The 18,448-nt window shown below is 48.2% G+C and overlaps 1 protein-coding gene across 1 annotated transcript in view; it reads right to left on the bottom strand.

The window, feature by feature from the left end:
* AATF (apoptosis antagonizing transcription factor) overlaps positions 1–18,448 on the bottom strand; it is a 38,405-nt gene that overhangs the window by 10,563 nt on the left and 9,394 nt on the right. Inside the window, exons 5-10 of the mRNA XM_066333560.1 lie at positions 14,351–14,465; positions 13,860–14,064; positions 12,980–13,144; positions 10,654–10,737; positions 3,800–3,867; positions 2,571–2,651 (exon numbers count right to left, since the gene is read on the bottom strand). Of these exons, the coding sequence (XP_066189657.1) occupies positions 2,571–2,651; positions 3,800–3,867; positions 10,654–10,737; positions 12,980–13,144; positions 13,860–14,064; positions 14,351–14,465 (718 nt within the window). The remainder of the gene's footprint in view (positions 1–2,570; positions 2,652–3,799; positions 3,868–10,653; positions 10,738–12,979; positions 13,145–13,859; positions 14,065–14,350; positions 14,466–18,448) is intronic.

Below are 18,448 nucleotides of genomic sequence, written 5' to 3'. Positions count from 1 at the left end.
AGCAGCCATGAACTGTGAGCCCTAGACAGAGAAACAGCCCCTCCTTCCAGCCCTCCCATCCTCATCACCTGCTCAAACCTGTGCCCAGGAGCATCAGCAGCTCCAGCATCCATCTGCTCCCCCTCCAGCCCTGCTCTGTGCTCTGCAGGGCCCTAAAGGACAGCAAAATCCCACTCTGGAGCCATTTCCAGAGATGGAAAATCTTACCCTGAGTAAACGGAGCATGTGGAAACAAGGGAAGGAGGAGACAGGAAAAGGCCTGTGCAGAGATGGGATGGGGCATATTCTCATCACCAAAACATTGCTGCAAGCTGCCCTGCACCTCCAGAGAGAGGATCCCCTTCCCATCTGCCATTTGCAGGGATTTCATGATTTATATTCAAGGACCTGACATAAAATTTAACAGGGTACTGAGAACCTCTGAATGAGGAGGCTTTAAACCCGTGTCCAAGGGCAGGGGATTCCAAAGCCAGGCATTTGTGTGCACTGCCTGCCTGCCCCAGCCTGAGCTGCCTCATCCAAGCTGCTGCTATTTTTAGAGCTTGACAAATAGCAGGCAAAAGGATTCACTGGCATTTGCCCAGAATCACCTTTCCACTCTGTCACCTCTGCACTCCCTTTTGTTTGCCTGTGCAGGAACACTCCCTGGGGGATGCTGAGCTCACAGCCCATCTCAGAAGGCTCTTCAGGCACAGCTCACACCAGGGCTTCTCTGCACTCTGCTGCCTTTGTCAAGGGAAGGAGCTGCCTCGGTGTGAGGCTGCAAGGATGGAGGCAGGAGCAGCCACAAGCACCAGGTCACAGCCTGGGGTCTCTCCATGGGGACAGGGCTCCTGCAGGGACAGCCTGGCACAGGCTTGTGGCCACTCAGGTACAGCCCCTGGCAGCAGCTCTTTGTCCACATCTGATGGCTTTGGAAATCAGGGCTCTGCAAACACCAGTCCAGCAGACGTAAAATATTTCATTCAGTGGAGAGAAAGACACCCCACGTCACAGCAGAACAGATCAGGAAACACTGACACGTGAAAGAGGTGTGCAAACATCCCCTTCTTCCGTTTGATTTTTGGATGAACTTATTTCCCCTCTTAATGGCCAGATTTCCCTTGTGGAAGACTGACTGCTTCTGGAAGCACCTGAAGATCCTCAGCCCCTGCAATAAACACTGCACCCAACCAGGCTGTAACACTGAGGCTTTGCTAAAAAGGGAGAGTCAAGGAGACAGATGAAACTTGGTATTAAAGACTTGGCTCTCCAGCATCTCAAAGTCATGCAGGCAAATTTAAGCACTGCTGTTCCAATTTTAAAGAAAGAGAAGGAAGAACAGAGGGTCAGGGATCTGCCTGGGGTGACACCAAATCTCTCAATGGAAGCACCAACTATTTAAAAATACCCACTTAGGCTCTACTGCCCTATTCTGAAAAATGCAGGAGCTTCACTGCATCCTAATCCCAACCACAATGAGGTTTTCTTTTATTGTTATTTTCCCTGCAGGGTCAGTACAACTTTTAGTTAAAGAAGCAAAAAAGTGACACCTAAGATGTAAGAGGCAACAGATTTTGGGGGGAGAGCTGCTCTCCCAGGAGTGCTGAAGGCACAGACTGCACACAAGGAGAGATTTCCCCATTATTCCTGGAGGTTTATGAGGCTGCCTCACTTGTGTGATGTTGTCAGGAGTTTTGACTGAATCTTGAATATATCCAATTATGTGTGATGCTGACAGAAAAGAATATTGATAGTCAATAATTACAGGCTTTTCAGGCCAACAAAGTAGCTCTTCCCTCTTTCAATAAATTATCTTATGACATCTATCTTAAAAATTGCTATGCCAGGCCAGACCCAGACTGACTCCACTGACTTTCTATCAGATGCCATCTAAACTCAGGATTTATAGTTTACTCACAAAGGATGGTTAATGTGGTGGATTTTTCAGGAAGCAGAGCAGCTTTTCAGCATCCTCCCTCCTCCACCACAAATCATGCTGATCTCAGGGAGACTCAGAGAGCTGCTCTGCAAAAGGGGAAACACCTCCTGCTCTGCTCATCCTTCCCACCTGGAAGATTCTTCCACTGAGTCCAACCCAAATGAGTGATCCAGGAGGGAAATGATTCAGACATGAAGGAAGCTGTGATGTGAGTTACCAGTAAAGAGAGATTTGACACCAAATTGCAAGTGGCACTCAGTGAGAAATAGAGATTTACCTGAGGTGTTTCTGCACATCTTTTCCCCCAGAGATGCTGCCCACGTCTCAGTCAGGAAATATAAATTGCACCAGAGGGGTTTACTGGCTCTCTCTGGAAATCCCAGCCCCAAATGGCTCAGGGACAGGTGAGCACCTTTCTCTGGTGTTTCCTCAGACCCTGACTGGGGCAATGCATCCACCAAGCTTTTATTCCAGGCTCCAGGAACATCAGCATTCCCCACTGCCTGCCCCAGAGCAAGAAATGGCCTCAAGGCCACAAACCACCCAACACCCCCAGGGCCAACTGGGCTAAAACACACCCAGAGCTGTCAGACTTTGGGGTTTTTTGCAAGATCAGGACTCGTGTGTGCTGGCAGAAGGTGTCACCCACCGGATTCTCCTTCCTTTGCTGGCTTTTCTGTCCACTTTCTTCTTTATTTTGCTCCGTAACTTCTGGATGGCCAACCACTGCCTGGGGGATGCAGAACAACAGGAACACAGCTTCAGAGCCACTGAACACTCCCAGAAAAAGACTCTCTGATCCCCAACTGTATTAAAAGCTCCATTTCTCAACCACAACTTCCTCAAGTCAAAGAAGTTTCCAGCAGGGAAAAAACTTCTCCTGGTTATAAATATATTTTTTTTAAACTGAAACGAGCATCATCTCACCTGATTTATACAGTGAAAACTCGACATCAGGGAAAAAATCTAACAAAATCCAATTACTGCAATCTTAATATAATCTTAATTACTGTAATCTATTTTATTGTAAAGTCAGATAAATGTACAATGCAATCACCACTTAAATGTAATTTTGTCTATATCGTGTTAAATCACAGTGAATAGCTTTCCATAATATTTCAGACGTACACAAAATAAATTTGACACACGGCACTAAAATCTGGGTGATATTTTACAAGAAGAAAAGTTGTTTCACCATCAACAAAATTTCCTGATGCATTTTCTTCCCCTCCCTCTAGACAACCCCTCCAAAATTGTGTCAGGGAAGAGCCCAACTCCAGCTCTTGCAGCTTTCCTTGGCTTTTACACTTTCCTGAATTAGAGCCTGTGGCTATTTCAAGGTACACTGCTCATCAAGTGGCATTTGGAAGATTCTTTACTTTCTAACTCTGGAATTAAAGAGAGAAATAATTCTCTGCATGGAATTGTATTTCACTTCTGCATGCAGGGACCATTCCCTGATATTGTTTTAATTGTACAGAAGCTTTTCTTACAGGAGGGATACACAGGAATTGCTTTGACTGAGGTCAGAAGGTTTATTCTTCTGAGGCAACATCAAAGCTGAGTTAATAAAGACACAAAGCCAAATTTCAGCAGTGGGCAGCCAGTTTTTGTGCTGCAGGAACCACTGAGAGACAGAAACACCTGGAGCAAACCTTTCCCATGGGGAAATACCTCCAGAGGATCACACACAAACAGCTCAAAAATCAGACTGGGTGATCCATAACTCAGTCTGTTAGAGAGGATGAGCTCCCTGACTCATGTCATGCCTTTTTCCAGATGAACTCAGTGTTTTGCCCTCTGCAATGGGCTGGACTGGAAGGGCACAGGGCACTTTGCTGGGCTGAAGGCAGGGATGTCACAGCCCCTGTCACTCACCTGCCCATGGCCACCTGGTCGTTGGGGTCCAGGGAAGTGGTTTTCCTCTCGATCAGCTCTCGCAGCAGCTGCAGGAAGACAAAAATCCCATCTGGAATAAGCACAGCTGTTGTGTAGCCAGCTCCCAGAGGTGTGACAGGGGCAGATGTGCAGAAGCTCAGCCCCACAGGGCTGCCCCACACTCCTGGGGAAGGGCAGGGGGAATGAAACAACTCACAAAGAGAAGCTGGGCAGCAATGCTCACTCAGAGAACAGCACAGCAAAATCCTTTTTATAGCTACAGCAGGAGTGCTCAGGCAGCCTGTTCTAGTTCTTTTTGTGTCCTGAGGGCTGGGGTTTGTCCTCTCTGCTTCCTGCAGCCAGAGGATGTTGTGAACAGCCTTTCTGGATCCTTGACTGGTGCTGTGTGTTTATCACCACTCGCTGCAAACCGTGCGTGCTGTGCCTTGGGTACTGGCCAAGACAGCAACACAAGGAACAGAAATAAACCCTCCAAAACTGAGGGGAACAAACTGCTTTATGGATACCTACATTTCACCAGCCAGGAAAGTTACTGCCTGAAACAGACCCACCTGGAATCAGAATCCAGGCAATTCCAGGGAAGAAAGGATGCTGGATGCTTTTCCTCCACCCTGTACTTCCTCTCCTTCGAGGCATACATCACATTACCAGAAAAAAAGAGTGATTCAAACATAATTAAAAACCTGCCACTACTTTTTTTTTTTTTCTACTTGCTTATTTTTGGAGATTATTACTGCAGCAATTACATTTTAAAACTCCAGGAGCCAGGCCACTGGTTTATTATCACTAGAAAACAGCAAGCTACTTCTCTGCCCTGTTTATCTGATTGATTCCCAACATCTTTCTGGCACACAATCTATCAGTTTATCTCTGCCACTTCATCACAGTCACTTCTGGCAGCTAAATACAAGATCCAAATCCAGTGTTACACAGACATACGACACAGTAAACCTGTGTAACACTGCCACTCTGCAAACAGCTGCCCTTAAGGCTAAGCAGAAATGGGATCTCGCTTTCCAGTCAATATTCTGTCAAAAGCAAGGTGGGAGGGAGGCTTGGAGCAGCAGCCACAAGTGGTGCAGAGAGGTGAGAGTGGCTTGAGGAGAGAGGGCAGTTTGCTGTCTGCTCTGGTGCTGCTCACAGAGGAGCTGCTGAGGCACAGATGTCACACACAAACCCCACCCTGTGCTCCCGGGGAAGCAGCAGCAGCAGGACATTCCCTGCAGGGCTGGACTCCTCCTGCTGGCCCAGAAATCCACACTGAAACACCAAGGAGGGTCCCAGGGTCTTACAATTGTTCCCACACTGGTGAGAACAGTGACAGAGGGCAGGGTTGGGTGGGATTTTGGGAAGGAATTCCTGGCTGTGAGGGTGGGGAGATCCTGACAGAGGTGCTCAGAGAAGCTGTGGCTGCCCCAGGATCCCTGGAAGTGTCCAAGATCAGGCTGGATGGGGCTTGGAGCAACCTGGGACAGTGGAACGTGTCCCTGATTGTGATGGGGTGGAACAAGATGAGCTTTATGGTTCCTTCCAACCCAAACCATTCCAGGATTCCAAGATGCATTTTTGGGGCAGGTTCCTAACCCTGAACCAACTCCCTCGACCTTGGGGCCTTCCAGTGCTCCAAATGCTCCTGCAGTGCAGGGTCAGCTGTGGGGCTGGGGACACTGCCTGGGAGAGCAGAGCGAGGCAAAAGATCAGGGAGAAGTTAAAAAAAAAAACACCAAACAAAAAACCAAAGCAGGAGCAAGAGGGAAATTAAGAAATGGAAATAAAAGCTGTGAAGCATCTTGTTACATCTAAATAGCGAACGTCTCCGAGCTGAGGTTATAAATCATGCTAACAATGGTTACTAAAATAAAAGTGGATGTAGCCAGAGGCTACCACTGAAAAAGTCAGTCCAGGCCTGCCTGGCTGCCTTTGGTCTTTAAGGATTTGATTAGTTTTCTGCTTTCTGGTTCAGAGTCTTGCATCCAGCCCGTGCTCCAGAGCCAGCCAGGGCTCGGGATACAGAGTGAATGATAAATTCATTTACTGAATAAAGCCACACTGTTTTCCCAGCACAAGACTTAAACCACTTCCCAAACGGTAATATTTCATTAAGCCTGGCGATTCTGCTTAAAATTTATTAGTCAAAACAGAAAACTCTCATCAGGCCCCATATATTCCATTAGGAGTGATATATGGTGTCTCCCAATGTCTAATTATTAACTAGGAAGTGTGAGTAAATCACCATCAGCGTTAAGCCCTGATGTGTGAAGACAGAGTTAGGCAATTCCAGCATCAAAAGGCTTTGATTTGAAACAGATCCTGTTTTGCTTTCCCTCCTTCACCTCTTCCCAGAACCTCAGCTCAGTCTCCCACGGCAGCACACACAACTGCAGGGAAGCACAGCCCCATCCCACAGCTCAACCTCCCCAATCCCAGCTGCTCCTGCCAAAAGCTGGCAGCAGAGGGAAGGTGTCAATGCCAGCTCAATTCTCCTTGGCAGGAAGTGCTGAGGTTTGCCAGCAGAGCTCCTGCAGAACCCAAAACCTGTCCTGACACCACTCAAGTGCTTCCTATAGAATTCCCTCGGTGCCAGCTGGAGAGATGCACACCAAGCCCACTGGACAGAATCAGAGGGACTTGGAAATGCCATCAGGGTGTTGTTCAAGGGTAACAGAGACTCATTTCTCATTTGAGAGGTCAATTTTCATTTGAGAGGTTAGGTCTCATTTTCATGCACTATCTATCAGTGTTTCTAATCCTACACTCGCTGACCTTTCTGATTTGCAGACCCCGAAGAATTTCCAGTTGAGACAAAGAGCTAAGGAGAGCTGAAATCAGCCTCGTGACAAAAGGCTCACTTGTCTTAAGACCTTACAGAGCAAATCAAATTAAAAAAAAAAAAAAGTCTATCTATAGATCCCCTTCCAAGGTCCCACTCAGTAGCTGTGTAACAACATTTCTACCAACAGCAGAGAAAATTTAAGTTTGCAGCTCAAATATTATTTTAAACGCCCTTGAAATGCTTTGAAAAAAACTAGTTTTTTATATTTAACAAAATGCAAGCTGAAATCACTGGACGGTCTCTTTTTAAAACCCATTTTACTCAAATTCAGGTTTGTGTAGGATGCACAGATTTGCCTATTTTCGAATAACCCATTAACAGAAGCTCCAAATCAAGCTTTAAAATGTGTTATTAACCATCTACCCAGCCATTTGAAAGATACATGCCCGTGATAAGAGTATTGTATTGCCATTAACCTGTGGGATGGTTCGAGACATCTCTTATTCACACAAAACTCTAAATGCATCTAATTAAAGCCACAAGATCAGCTGTCCATATTAATCACTCACCGGTTTAATTAAGGTAAACCAGCTTGTCACAAAGCCAGGCTTCTCTCTATTCTTCACCATTATCGACTTTTAATAGTCCTCTGGATTGGTAATTCCTTGTTTATGGCATTATCAGATTCCTGTGGGCCCAGGAAACTGCTGGGGACACTCACCCCATCAGTGAAGTTTTCCCAAGAGTCACACAGGGGGGTTTAAGGAGGCTGACCTTGGGGTAAATCCCAGTTTGGGGGGATGAGAACCCCTCCTGGAAAGCTTTGGTGTTTCCCTGGGTGTTCCCCCTCCACTCTGGTGCCCACAGCCAGGACTGTGTGTCACAAAATGCACAACAGCACCAAAACCAGGAGAGGAGGGAGCAGCTGAGCAGAGGAAAAAAAGGGGATTATGGATATTCCCAATTCTCCTTAGGCATACCTGCTGCCAGCAGTGATGAACATTTGTTCTGGGAAGAGCTGCTACCAGTGGAACACTTAGCATATGAACACTAACCTAATTCCTGTTGGAAATAAACCAATTTCCACTCTCTCCTTTACCAGAGGAGTATTTCAACCTAACAATAAAATCTCCACTGTAGCATGTCAGAGCAGCAGCTCCCTGGTAGCAGGCTGGAATTTTAAGTCCTAATGCTGCAATATCAACTGTAATGAATTCTACGTAAATATGACTTCTAAAAATAAAAAGCCTTTTTCTTCCCTAAAAACCACGTATGAAGGAGAATTTAAAGGAAAGGGAAATGGGCTCCAGCCTCTCACTGCTGCCCCTAATGAGGAGCCTTCTGAAACACTTTCACTATTCCCACCCAAATAAAAATATTTCACTGCATTATTCCAGCTCAGCTTTCCATCACCATCCAGCGTGGAGCATCACAATAAAAACTGTAACTGCTTATAAAACAAGTGAAGAATAGGAGAAAAGGCAACGTGGGATGAACAGGCAGAAGAGAGTTAAATCCTGAATCATCAGAAAATTCCACCAAACCCACCTGCTGAATTCCACTGAATATTAAGACCTGGACAAGAAAATTGTTTTTCCAGAAGAAAAACAGATTAATTAAAGAGCTTTTTATTATAATCTATAATAAAACAGCATAACTACTTATTCTGTTATTATTAACTCGTGCACATTCATCAAATCTGGTTCATTTTTACTTGCCTAATTTCCCACTGACACATAGAGGAAGCTGCTTTCCAGTGCTGTTCTTTATCCAAATGTTTACCTTTTAAGCAGCAATCAAAATACATTCATAACTATAAAAGGCCATTTAGAAGCATGAAAAGGATGCCAAGGGAAGCCTGGATGTAGATTTAAATAGGAAGGGAGAGGCAGGTGCTGAAATGCAGGCTGCAATCAGCCTTATGCACAGGGGTCAGAGGTTGTGAGCACCCTCAGCTCGGTGCTGATCACTCCTGGAGAAGCAGTTCCCTCCCTAGGTTTTATTTCCATGCCCACACATGCAATCACACACACACACACACACACAAAAGCACTGCTCAGTTCTGACCCAGGCAAAGCAGAGCCATTCAGGCCCTGGGCAGCTCCATTGTGCTGTGCTCTCCCTGCTCTCAATGCAACGTTCAGCTCCTGCTCAGCGCCCTGACAAATAAAGGAAAGCACTTTATGAATCCAATTTAATTGGGGAGGTGACAGAAAACACAGCAGAGCCATTTTCCTCAGCCTGATCCCTGAACTGGCTTCAGCTCCAATCTCCAAACCCCACTGAGCATGGGACATGAGCTGGGGCAGAGGAGGAGGTTGCCATCCCCACAAATATCCCCACACTGGATCCTTCTGTGCCAGGAAGCATTTTGGGGGATGGAGGAGAGGAGAAGGGTGGAAGGGAGGGAGAGAGATCAAAAACCAACCCCAGCAAGAGAGGAAAATGGATGTGCAGCTGCCTGGCAGCTCAGCAGATGTCTGTGTGTGATGTACGAGGCCGGGAGAAGCTGTCGGAGCCGCTGCCAAGGACTGGGAAGTGATTAAAGCCTGCACCAGGCTAAGCACCATATTTCCAGTCCGTGGGGTTCCCAAAGTGGCACCCATGCCTGGCTGTGCTGCCAGATGCTGCTGGCTGGTCCTGCTCCTGCAGCTGGAGCAGCAGGGAATGCAATCTGGAAGGCTGCCTTCTGCAGGGAGCCCCTGCCACCCATCCTTCACCTCTGCCCGGGCCTCAAACTGCTCCAATTTGCTGCCACTTCCCTCCTGGGAAATGGCCAAGATACAGTTGTGCCTGGCAGAGCCATTTGTTTTACTCAGGTGATTCTCTTCCCTCGATGACCTCTATTAGTTTAAGTTTTAATTTAGATTAACCCCAGCACCCCAATTAACCAGTGAGGGGAGAAGCTAGGCTGGGCCCGCTCATATTTCTGAAATCACAATTTAGCACAGTTACAGTTATTACAGAGAAAGATGGGGACACTCATCCATTGCTGTTTTCTTTAAAAAAATTTAACATTTCATGGCCAAGAAGCACCTTCTCTGTACAGGTCCTTGGTCTGTCAACCTAAGCTGTTCCTCCACTCCATGAGTTTGTTATGCCAGCTTCATTCCTTCTGTGTTCTCAGGGTCCAATTTGCCCCCAGAGCTGAGCTTCTGGGCCACTTGGACCCCAAATACCACCTCAGAGTTATCTCAACAGATTTGGCCCCTTCAATCCCTGCTGCCAACAGGACAGGCCCTCTCCCATCACCATCTGACATCCTCACATGGCACCAGCTCTCTCCTACACCCCTAGCACTTTACTGGCCACTCTAATAAAAACTATTCAGATCAAAAATTTCTGTCTTTCCAGTGATATAATGATATTTGTTTAGTCCTGAAGTTCAGGCTCTGTGTGGATCATCAAAGCAGGCAGAGGCTTTCACACACTACAGAAGGACTTACAGTGACATATTCATCAATATGTGACAATTCCAGTTTTTCATAAAGCTGGCACTGTCCTTATTCAATAAACTACAAACACAGTGTTTCCCTGCACTGGCTGCAGATTCCTTGCTTCTAAGAATTTTGCAAATAAAAGGAATAACTGGCCCGGATCCAAGCTGGCACAATTCCAAGAGAAGTGCCAGAGCAGCCCAGGAGCTCTCCCATTCAGCAGGCAAATGAGATGATTTAGGCTGAGACAAGAGCAACTTTCAGTGTCTCTGAGGATCTCCTGGGACTGTTTTTCCTAAGGGTGCTCTGCCCACAGAGAACAGTCACCTGCAGAGAATTCAGAGCCTTTTCCCAGAGAGAACAACAGGCACAGCTCCTGCAGCCCTGACACTCAAGCACCAGCACCAAGTTACCCACAGGGCAACTCCAAACTCACAGAGCCCTCGAACAAAACCTGAGAGCAGAGTGCCCTGAGGGGCTTGTAGAGATTTTGGGTGTTAAAACAGGTAACTGGGTTTTACAGGTAAAGAGAAACAGGGAGCAGAGAACCAACTGCATTTTCTCTGTAAGTATTGAAACCCAACTTGGAGCTGTAATTCCAGCACACATTTACCATCACCTACCTGGTGATAAAAGTCATCATCATCAAATATCTCCTCATCGATGTCCTTCAGGTGCCTGTTGGAATCCGAGGCAGGGAGGACTTCCTGGAAGCACCAAGGAAATATGAGAGCTCCTATGTGCACATTTCTGTCCCCAACTCCAGAGACATCACGTGCAGCAGCTTGTAAACACACTTGATGATATGAAGGAACGGGGAAAAAACTCCCAACATAACCAGCTTTTAAGGGCCAGGAATGCATTTAAAGGCAAGGCAGAAACGCTGCCAATGCCAAACTAGATTTATGATGCCTTTACTGGGAAATAAATAGGGCTGTGCAAAGTCTTTCTGGCAAAATACTACAGATATTTTTAATGTAATGGCAAAAATACATCTTGCAAGTCCAGTAATTCTACCTGATCTCTCAGAATTGAGTATTTATTCATTCTTAAATACTAAATTAATAACAGGCTTACTACTAACATATTCTGCAGGTTATATGCAGTATGATTTTAAAAGGGACTTTCTGGGTTAAAGACTCTGAGTTGCAGAGTGAAAACCAAGTTCTGCTGCTGCTACCTCAAAGATCAGATTCAGTGAGCAGCACAGGAGGGGAACAATCCCAACTCAAACCTCGTTTTCCCCTGTCAGGAACCAGGACAGGAGATAATGCAAACATCACAAAACTGGAATTTAAATGCTTTTACTCAGCCATTACACTGCAGGAACCAACACTCAGAACACCTCCTTCTCCACCCATGTCCCAAACAAGCAGCACACCTGCTGAAAGCTCCTTCTGCAGAGTTTCCCAGGATGAGTTAGAGAATTAAATCTCCTCCTTACCGAGTCGTCAGGCCCAGGATGCTGCTCCTGCTTGCCCAGCATGGTGTAGAGTGAGTTTAAATGTTTAAATTTAAATGTTTTGACTTAGCCATTACACTGGAGGAACTATAACTCAGATACCTCCACCCTTCTCCTAAACAAGTACCACAGTTGCTAAAGTTGCTGCTCTGTGGAGTGACCCATGATGAGTTAGAGACCTAAACCCCTTTTTTACCCAGTTGTCAGGCCCAGGCTGCTGTTCCTGCTTGCCCAGCACGGTGTAGAGGGAGTTTAAATATTTTCACTTGGCCATTACACTGCAGGAATCAACACACACCTCCTCCACCCATCTCCCAAAGGATCACCACACCTGCTGAACGCTCGCTGTGTGTTCTGCGCAGTTTCCCAGGATGAGTTAGAGAATTAAAGCCCCTCCTTACCGAGCTGTCAGGCCCAGGCTGAGGGGCTGGGGCAGGCTGTTGCTTCTACTTGCCCAGCACGGTGTAGAGTGAGTTTAATTATTTTCACTTGGCCATTACACTGCAGGAATCAACACACACCTCCTCCAACCATCTCCCAAAAGATCACCGTGTCCGCTAAAGGCTCCGCTGCTCCTTCTGCGGAGTTTCCCAGGATGAGTCAGAGAATTAAAGCCCCTCCTTACCGAGCTGTCAGGCCCAGGCTGAGGGGCTGGGGCAGGCTGCTGCTCCTGCTTGCCCAGCACGGTGTAGAGGGAGTTTAAATATTTTCACTTGGCCATTACACTACAGGAATCAACACACACCTCCTCCAACCATCTCCCAAAGGATCACCACATCCGCTAAAGGCTCTGCTGCTTCTTCTGTGGAGTTTCCCAGGATGAGTTAGAGAATTAAAGCCCCTCCTTACCGAGTTGTCAGGCCCAGGCTGTTGCTTCTGCTTGCCCAGCACGGTGTAGAAGGAGTTTAAATATTTTTACTTGGCCATTAAACTGCAGGAACTATAACTCAGATACCTCCTCCACCCATCTCCCAAAGGATCACCACACCTGCTGAACGCTCGCTGCGTGTTCTGCGCAGTTTCCCAGGATGAGTCAGAGAATTAAAGCCCCTCCTTACCGAGTTGTCAGGCCCAGGCTGAGGGGCTGGGGCAGGCTGTTGCTTCTACTTGCCCAGCACGGTGTAGAGGGAGTTTAAATATTTTTACTTGGCCATTACACTGCAGGAGCTAAAACTCAGATACCTCCTCCACCCATTTCCCAAAGGATCACCACGTCCGCTAAAGGCTCCGCTGCTCCTTCTGCGGAGTTTCCCAGGATGAGTTAGAGAATTAAAGCCCCTCCTTACCGAGTTGTCAGGCCCAGGCTGTTGCTTCTGCTTGCCCAGCACGGTGTAGAGGGAGTTTAAATATTTTCACTTGGCCATTACACTACAGGAATCAACACACACCTCCTCCAACCATCTCCCAAAAGATCACCGTGTCCGCTAAAGGCTCCGCGAGCAGCGGAGTTTCCCAGGATGAGTTAGAGAATTAAAGCCCCTCCTTACCGAGCTGTCGGGCCCAGGCTGAGGGGCTGGGGCAGGCTGCTGCTCCTGCTTGCCCAGCACGGTGTAGAGGGAGCGGCGGGTCTGGGTGCGCCGCAGCAATCGCTCCCTGTCCAGCAGGACGTGATCGATCTGCGCCAGCACCGAGCGCTCGAAGGCTCCGAAGCCCTGCACGGCATTAAGCAGTGTCAGATAACACACACACAGCCTCTCCTCAAGGCACCACTGTTCCTCTATCTTTCCATGTCACTGGATAAGCAGTTCCAAGGGGAGGAGGGGGGTCTGGGCTCGTTGCAGGGATTTCTGTGAGGATTTTTTATTTGTTTCTCCCTCGTCTCTCCCTTCCCAACCTGAGGCAAGTTGACGCCTGGCTTAATAAAATGCCTTTGCTGTTCTGGTTCAGATTAACTTCTCGATGATTAATACCAACTCAGAGATGTGAGGAGACCCTGGATCTCTGGGTGAAATGATTACCCATTGTATTAAAGCCTACACTTCATGGAGGAGGAGAGCCTCAGAGGGCCCTGCTTCTGGGAGGAAGCACAAACAGCTCCTGCAGCAGCACGAGTGACATTTTCCTGGAGATTATTTGCTGCTGGAGATTGGTTGTGATGGGATATCTGGTTGAGGGAATACAGAAACTACCATGAAACATCTTACACTGTCCCAGGGTGCTCCAAGCCCCATCCTACCTGGCCTTTGACATTTCCAGGGATGGGGAAGGGAGAGCTGCTCTGAGCACCCTGTGCCAGGGCCTCCCCACACTCACAAGGAAGAATTTACTCCATGTATCCCACCCAAATTTCCCCTTTTTCAGTCTGAACTTGCCCCCCAGATCCCTGCTCCCTGAGAGCCGTGTCAGCACACACAAACCAGGCCTTGCCTTCCCCATTTTGCCAGTTGCCAGCTTTGTCTTGTCGTGCCACTTCTGCAGGGTGCTGTTCCTGTAGGTCCTGAAGTCCTTGTAGCGCTTGGCTATGAACTCAGGGTACTCCTCAAACTTCAGCTTCCGTTTGGGGAGGCTCCTCCTCTTCTCCTGAGCCTTCTCCTCTGGCTCCTCATCGCTGCTGCTCGGGATTTCATCCTCACTGGAACAAAACCACTCAGGATAAACACCCTGCCCCTCCCTAAGGCAATGTGTGAGTCCCTGATGGCCCCTCCAGCACCAGCCCACACCACACCTCTGCTCCACTATCAGAAATATCACAAACCAGGCTTCCCACAAGGCAGGAGGAACCCAAATAACAGTGTCTGTCCCCCAGACACAGCAGTGACTGAGAGAGCAGCAGGGAGAGGGTGGGCAGGAAGGCTGGGCATTGTCCTCTTTGCTGGAGACAAAGGGTTCAGAGAGATCTGATCTCTTTTTGCATTCACCTCTCAGTTTTTGCCTGCTTTCCATCGACCAGATGCCTCGTGCCTGGGTACTGATAAAGCAGCTCATCCTGAAGTTCCACCAGCACTTTCAGCAAGGCCTCCAGGGTTTTACAACCTGCAGAGTAAGAGACACAAGTGACAAGATCTGATCTACAGGGGAAACTTTAAACCATGGCTGGTGAGTTTAATGAGAAGATTCTGATCAGAAAAGCAGAACTGCAGGCCCAGAGATCCTCAGGAAGAGAGAAAGGGAAGAAAAGATGGGGTGGAGGGGTGTAAATTGATCAATACACGGTGTGAATGTCATTTTTACTGAGATGAGCAGTTGCACTCCGGGGTGTTCACACACACAAATCCTGAATTGGAAGCCCTGAATCACAGATGTGATGCTGTGTACCCAAAGGCTTTTGCAGCTGACAGTTTTCCTGTACCCACACAGTGCCTGTTCCAGTGGCTGTGGGTTCTCCAAGGACACTCAGCTCCAGCTGACTGTGGGACAGGTTAACTGCACACTGCCACAGCATCTGCTCTTCAAAAATAGTTCCTCTGTGGCAACCAACATGCCTCCCTGCAGAACTCTCTGATAGAAAATAAGTGTCTGCCCAGGCCTACACAAAGTGTCCCTTTCCACATCCATCACAGGGTCAGCTCTCCCAGGTGAAAAACTTGGCACACTCCTACCCAAAAACCTGAAGTGAACTTTGGCTGACAGAGCACGTGGGTTTGTGTGGGGAGCAGGAGCTGGGACCTTCCCCAGAGCTTCCCCTGGTGCCTCCTCTGCCACTGCTTAATTCCCCAACCTCCCTCTGCACGTGGCTCAAAAAGAACAGGGAGAGCTTCTCCCCACTCCACTCTTCTCTTCATTTCTGCTTTTCACTGGGGGACACAGAGATCATGGGTAGAGTGAACAGCAAATCTTCCTCAGGCAGACAGAGGCAGAAATCAGCCCAGACACTCAGAGGTCTCAATCTCCTGCGTGTTCCCACTGTGATATTGCTCAGTTGTCACCACCTTCAGATAAATTATGGCCTGACCTCAGTAACAGCAATGTCAAGGAGAAGATGCTTTAAGATTTTTGTTGCACATCAGCTGTTGGAGTCGCCCTCCCTGAGCCCGTGGTTCATTATAGATCCACTCTGACAACTCCTCTGTATAAACCTATTAACGGATTAGGTTTGCTGCACTTGTAAATCAGACGTGTGCGAGCATCAAAACAATTCCACCAGACAAACAGACAAAAGCCCTTAAAAAATGCATTTGTTGTAGGTGTCTGCAGCTAAAGCATCACTTGCAGGAGCCAAGTGCCCCCACCCTAGCCCGAGTGCACAGCTTACACCAGCAAAATCCTTCCCACTGCCTGCAACACAGCCAAATGTCCCCAGAGCTTCCCAAACTGTTTATTTTCTCCCCGCTGCCTCTCCTCCAGCAGCAGTGCTAATGCACCCCAGGCAGCTTTGATCCTGACAATTACAACTGGAGTAGCACTCCAGCCCTTCTGGGGTACAGCAGGGCCATGGCGAGCAGGCAAGGAAATAAAGACAGGCTCAAGCTGCCCCGGGCTACGAGATACAGAGCCCAGCAGAAGTGGGGATGGGGAGCAATTTTATTTGGAGTGAAGGGGCTGGAGAGGGCAGGGAAGACAATGACCGTGTGTCTAACCAGGTGGGAGGGCTAATTATTGCAGGCAGTGGCTTCATCACGAGCCTCTTACAGCTGGGTAATTTCCCTGCTCTCAGTTCTTGTGTATTTAACAGCCTCACTGGATGGCATTCTCACTTCTGCTGTTGGCTGCTCAAGTGTGCTGTAAACTCAACTTCAGCAGCCACGTGTCACCCTCCTCTGCTCTCTTCCCACCCAGCCCTGCCCTAACCATCTCACATTTAATTCCAGAAGGGGCAGTTTTCTTCCCTCCTTTTCTTCTTCTGAAGCCCTTGCCCGCCTTTACACTGCCTGCTTTGGGGCAGAGCCTGGCCCCATTTGTGAATGAATTCAGCACAAACCAGAACCATTCCAGAGATGCAAACTGGGTCATTTTGAGAGGAGGCTGGACACTGACTGACCTTCCTACCCCCAGCAGGACTTTTGTAATGCTGCCCCTTGTCTGAAACAAGAACACAACAAACGTGGCTGGAGCACAACTTCCAGCTCAGATGGGACCCAGCGTCAGTGGTGGGACACTACCTTGGAAGAGTCACTTTGAAGACTCCACAGAAGCCCCTCTATCGTGTGCCCAGGAGGGAAAACGTTGCTCCAGATCCAGCAGGCAGCAGATCAATCCACCCAGAACGCTGGGAGCCAGCACCAGTAAATCAAAGTGTGCCTTTCCCTCAATCCTCCTGATATGTCCTGGTTTTATCCAGCCCTGCAGCCAGGCTGCAAGTAGCCCTGGAGTGTTTAGCTCCATTCAGGAGTAGCACAGCCATGGATCAAAGTGTCAGGAGAGCCAGCAGAGATGAAACCTCTCCTGCTGCTCTCAAACCACACCAAATCAATTCTGTCACTGCCAGTGGCAGTGGACAAACCGGAGTGGGGGGACCTGATCCCAGAGCTGCCATGGAATGCATGCACTGCCCATGAGGAGGGGCTGCTGTGCTCATCCAGGCCCAGCATTCCCACAGCCTCCCACGCAGGAAAAGGCAGCCCTGCACTCCTCTCCCTGACCTCGAAGGACAGGCTCTCATTACACCCTCCCAAGCAGTGGGAGCAGCCACAGGGACACTGAATCCATGGAAAAACCTTTCCTGGGATGTACCAGCAGGAACCACCACCTCCCCAGCACACAGCTCCACTCCAGAGCCTGTGCCAGCACTGGAAATTAAGGAATTTTTTTTCCCTCAATTGAATCTGAGGCTCTGGCATCACTGGAATATCACAGGCATGCAATGCTTTCCATTCTCCCTGCACCTCCACAGGCTGGGGAAGTGCTCACACAGAAAAGCTGGAGCAGGGCTGGAATTGGGATGAGAGGATGCAGAGCAAAAGCTGAGCTGCCCAATATTGGGAGCATTCCCCTGCCTCCATGGAGAGCCCTCACATCCCCACCAAGAGCAGGAGGAGAGAAGCCCAACCTCTTATTTCTGCACACAATGAGAAGTTATCTCCACCTGGCACAGGGGCTTATCCCAGCACTGGGATGGAGAGGGGGAATCTTCCCTCCCTTCAAAGGGCCGTGGGACAGGAGTTAAACTCCAGGTCAAAATGGCCCTCGATGTGCTGGCCTCGGAACAATGCTCCCCATTCACATCCAGCAGCCAGCCACTTGCACTCGTCATCCCCAGCAATTAATCCCCCACCAAACACGTTTGATTAAATCTTTTCAAGCAAATCCTTTGCTTTGCTTTTGTTAGTTCACTTCTTGTCAACATCTATTAAAATATGCCTTTAATTCTCCCACAATCTTAAAAAACACCGATTCCACTGTCTTCAACTTTAATCAACTGTATGGCCGGCATTTTTCATTTCATAATAATGTGCTGTTTGGAATTCAAGAGGCAGGCTCAACATCAATCATTCGGCAAGAATTTTTCCACTGCAATAAATATGCAAATGAGGAAAGCCAGTCAGTCGTATTTCAGGCCCGACTTGCTAGTGTTTTAAAAAAGACACAAATTTATTAATTGCCGTTGGCCAGCGGAATCCTATTACTTTGGGCATTGATTACAAAGCTGTGTGAGTGATTATTGTGCAACTCGCAGGCTATCCAGGCATGAGGAAAAATTATTAAAGCAAGGCAGAGATTATCAACTCGGAATAACAATAAGCCTTAACATTTTAGGCCTCTAACTTCTTCAACAAAGAATTACGCCGCAGCTCCAGTGTATCATAATTCTGAAGCCTGTCAGTATTACTTTTGGAGCTTGCTCTCTATTCCCAGCAGCAGGACCCACGTTCCCAGCCAGGAAAAGGAGGGGGGATTCCTCCAGGTGTCACAGCTCAGACATGGGGCTGTGGACAGGAGCTGGGATGTAATTCCCAGTGTGGAAACAACTCGGGGCAGGGAGGAGTGGCACCCCTGAGCACCCTGGGGGTCCCAAATCAACGTGGCACAGAAATAAAAGAAATTATTCTGCTTGATAAGCCTCAGCCAGCAGCTCCAAG

The sequence above is a fragment of the Sylvia atricapilla genome, chromosome 20 (assembly GCF_009819655.1).
Source record: "Sylvia atricapilla isolate bSylAtr1 chromosome 20, bSylAtr1.pri, whole genome shotgun sequence".
NCBI classification, from domain to species: domain Eukaryota; kingdom Metazoa; phylum Chordata; class Aves; order Passeriformes; family Sylviidae; genus Sylvia; species Sylvia atricapilla.
This window is presented reverse-complemented; position numbering and strand designations above follow the sequence as displayed.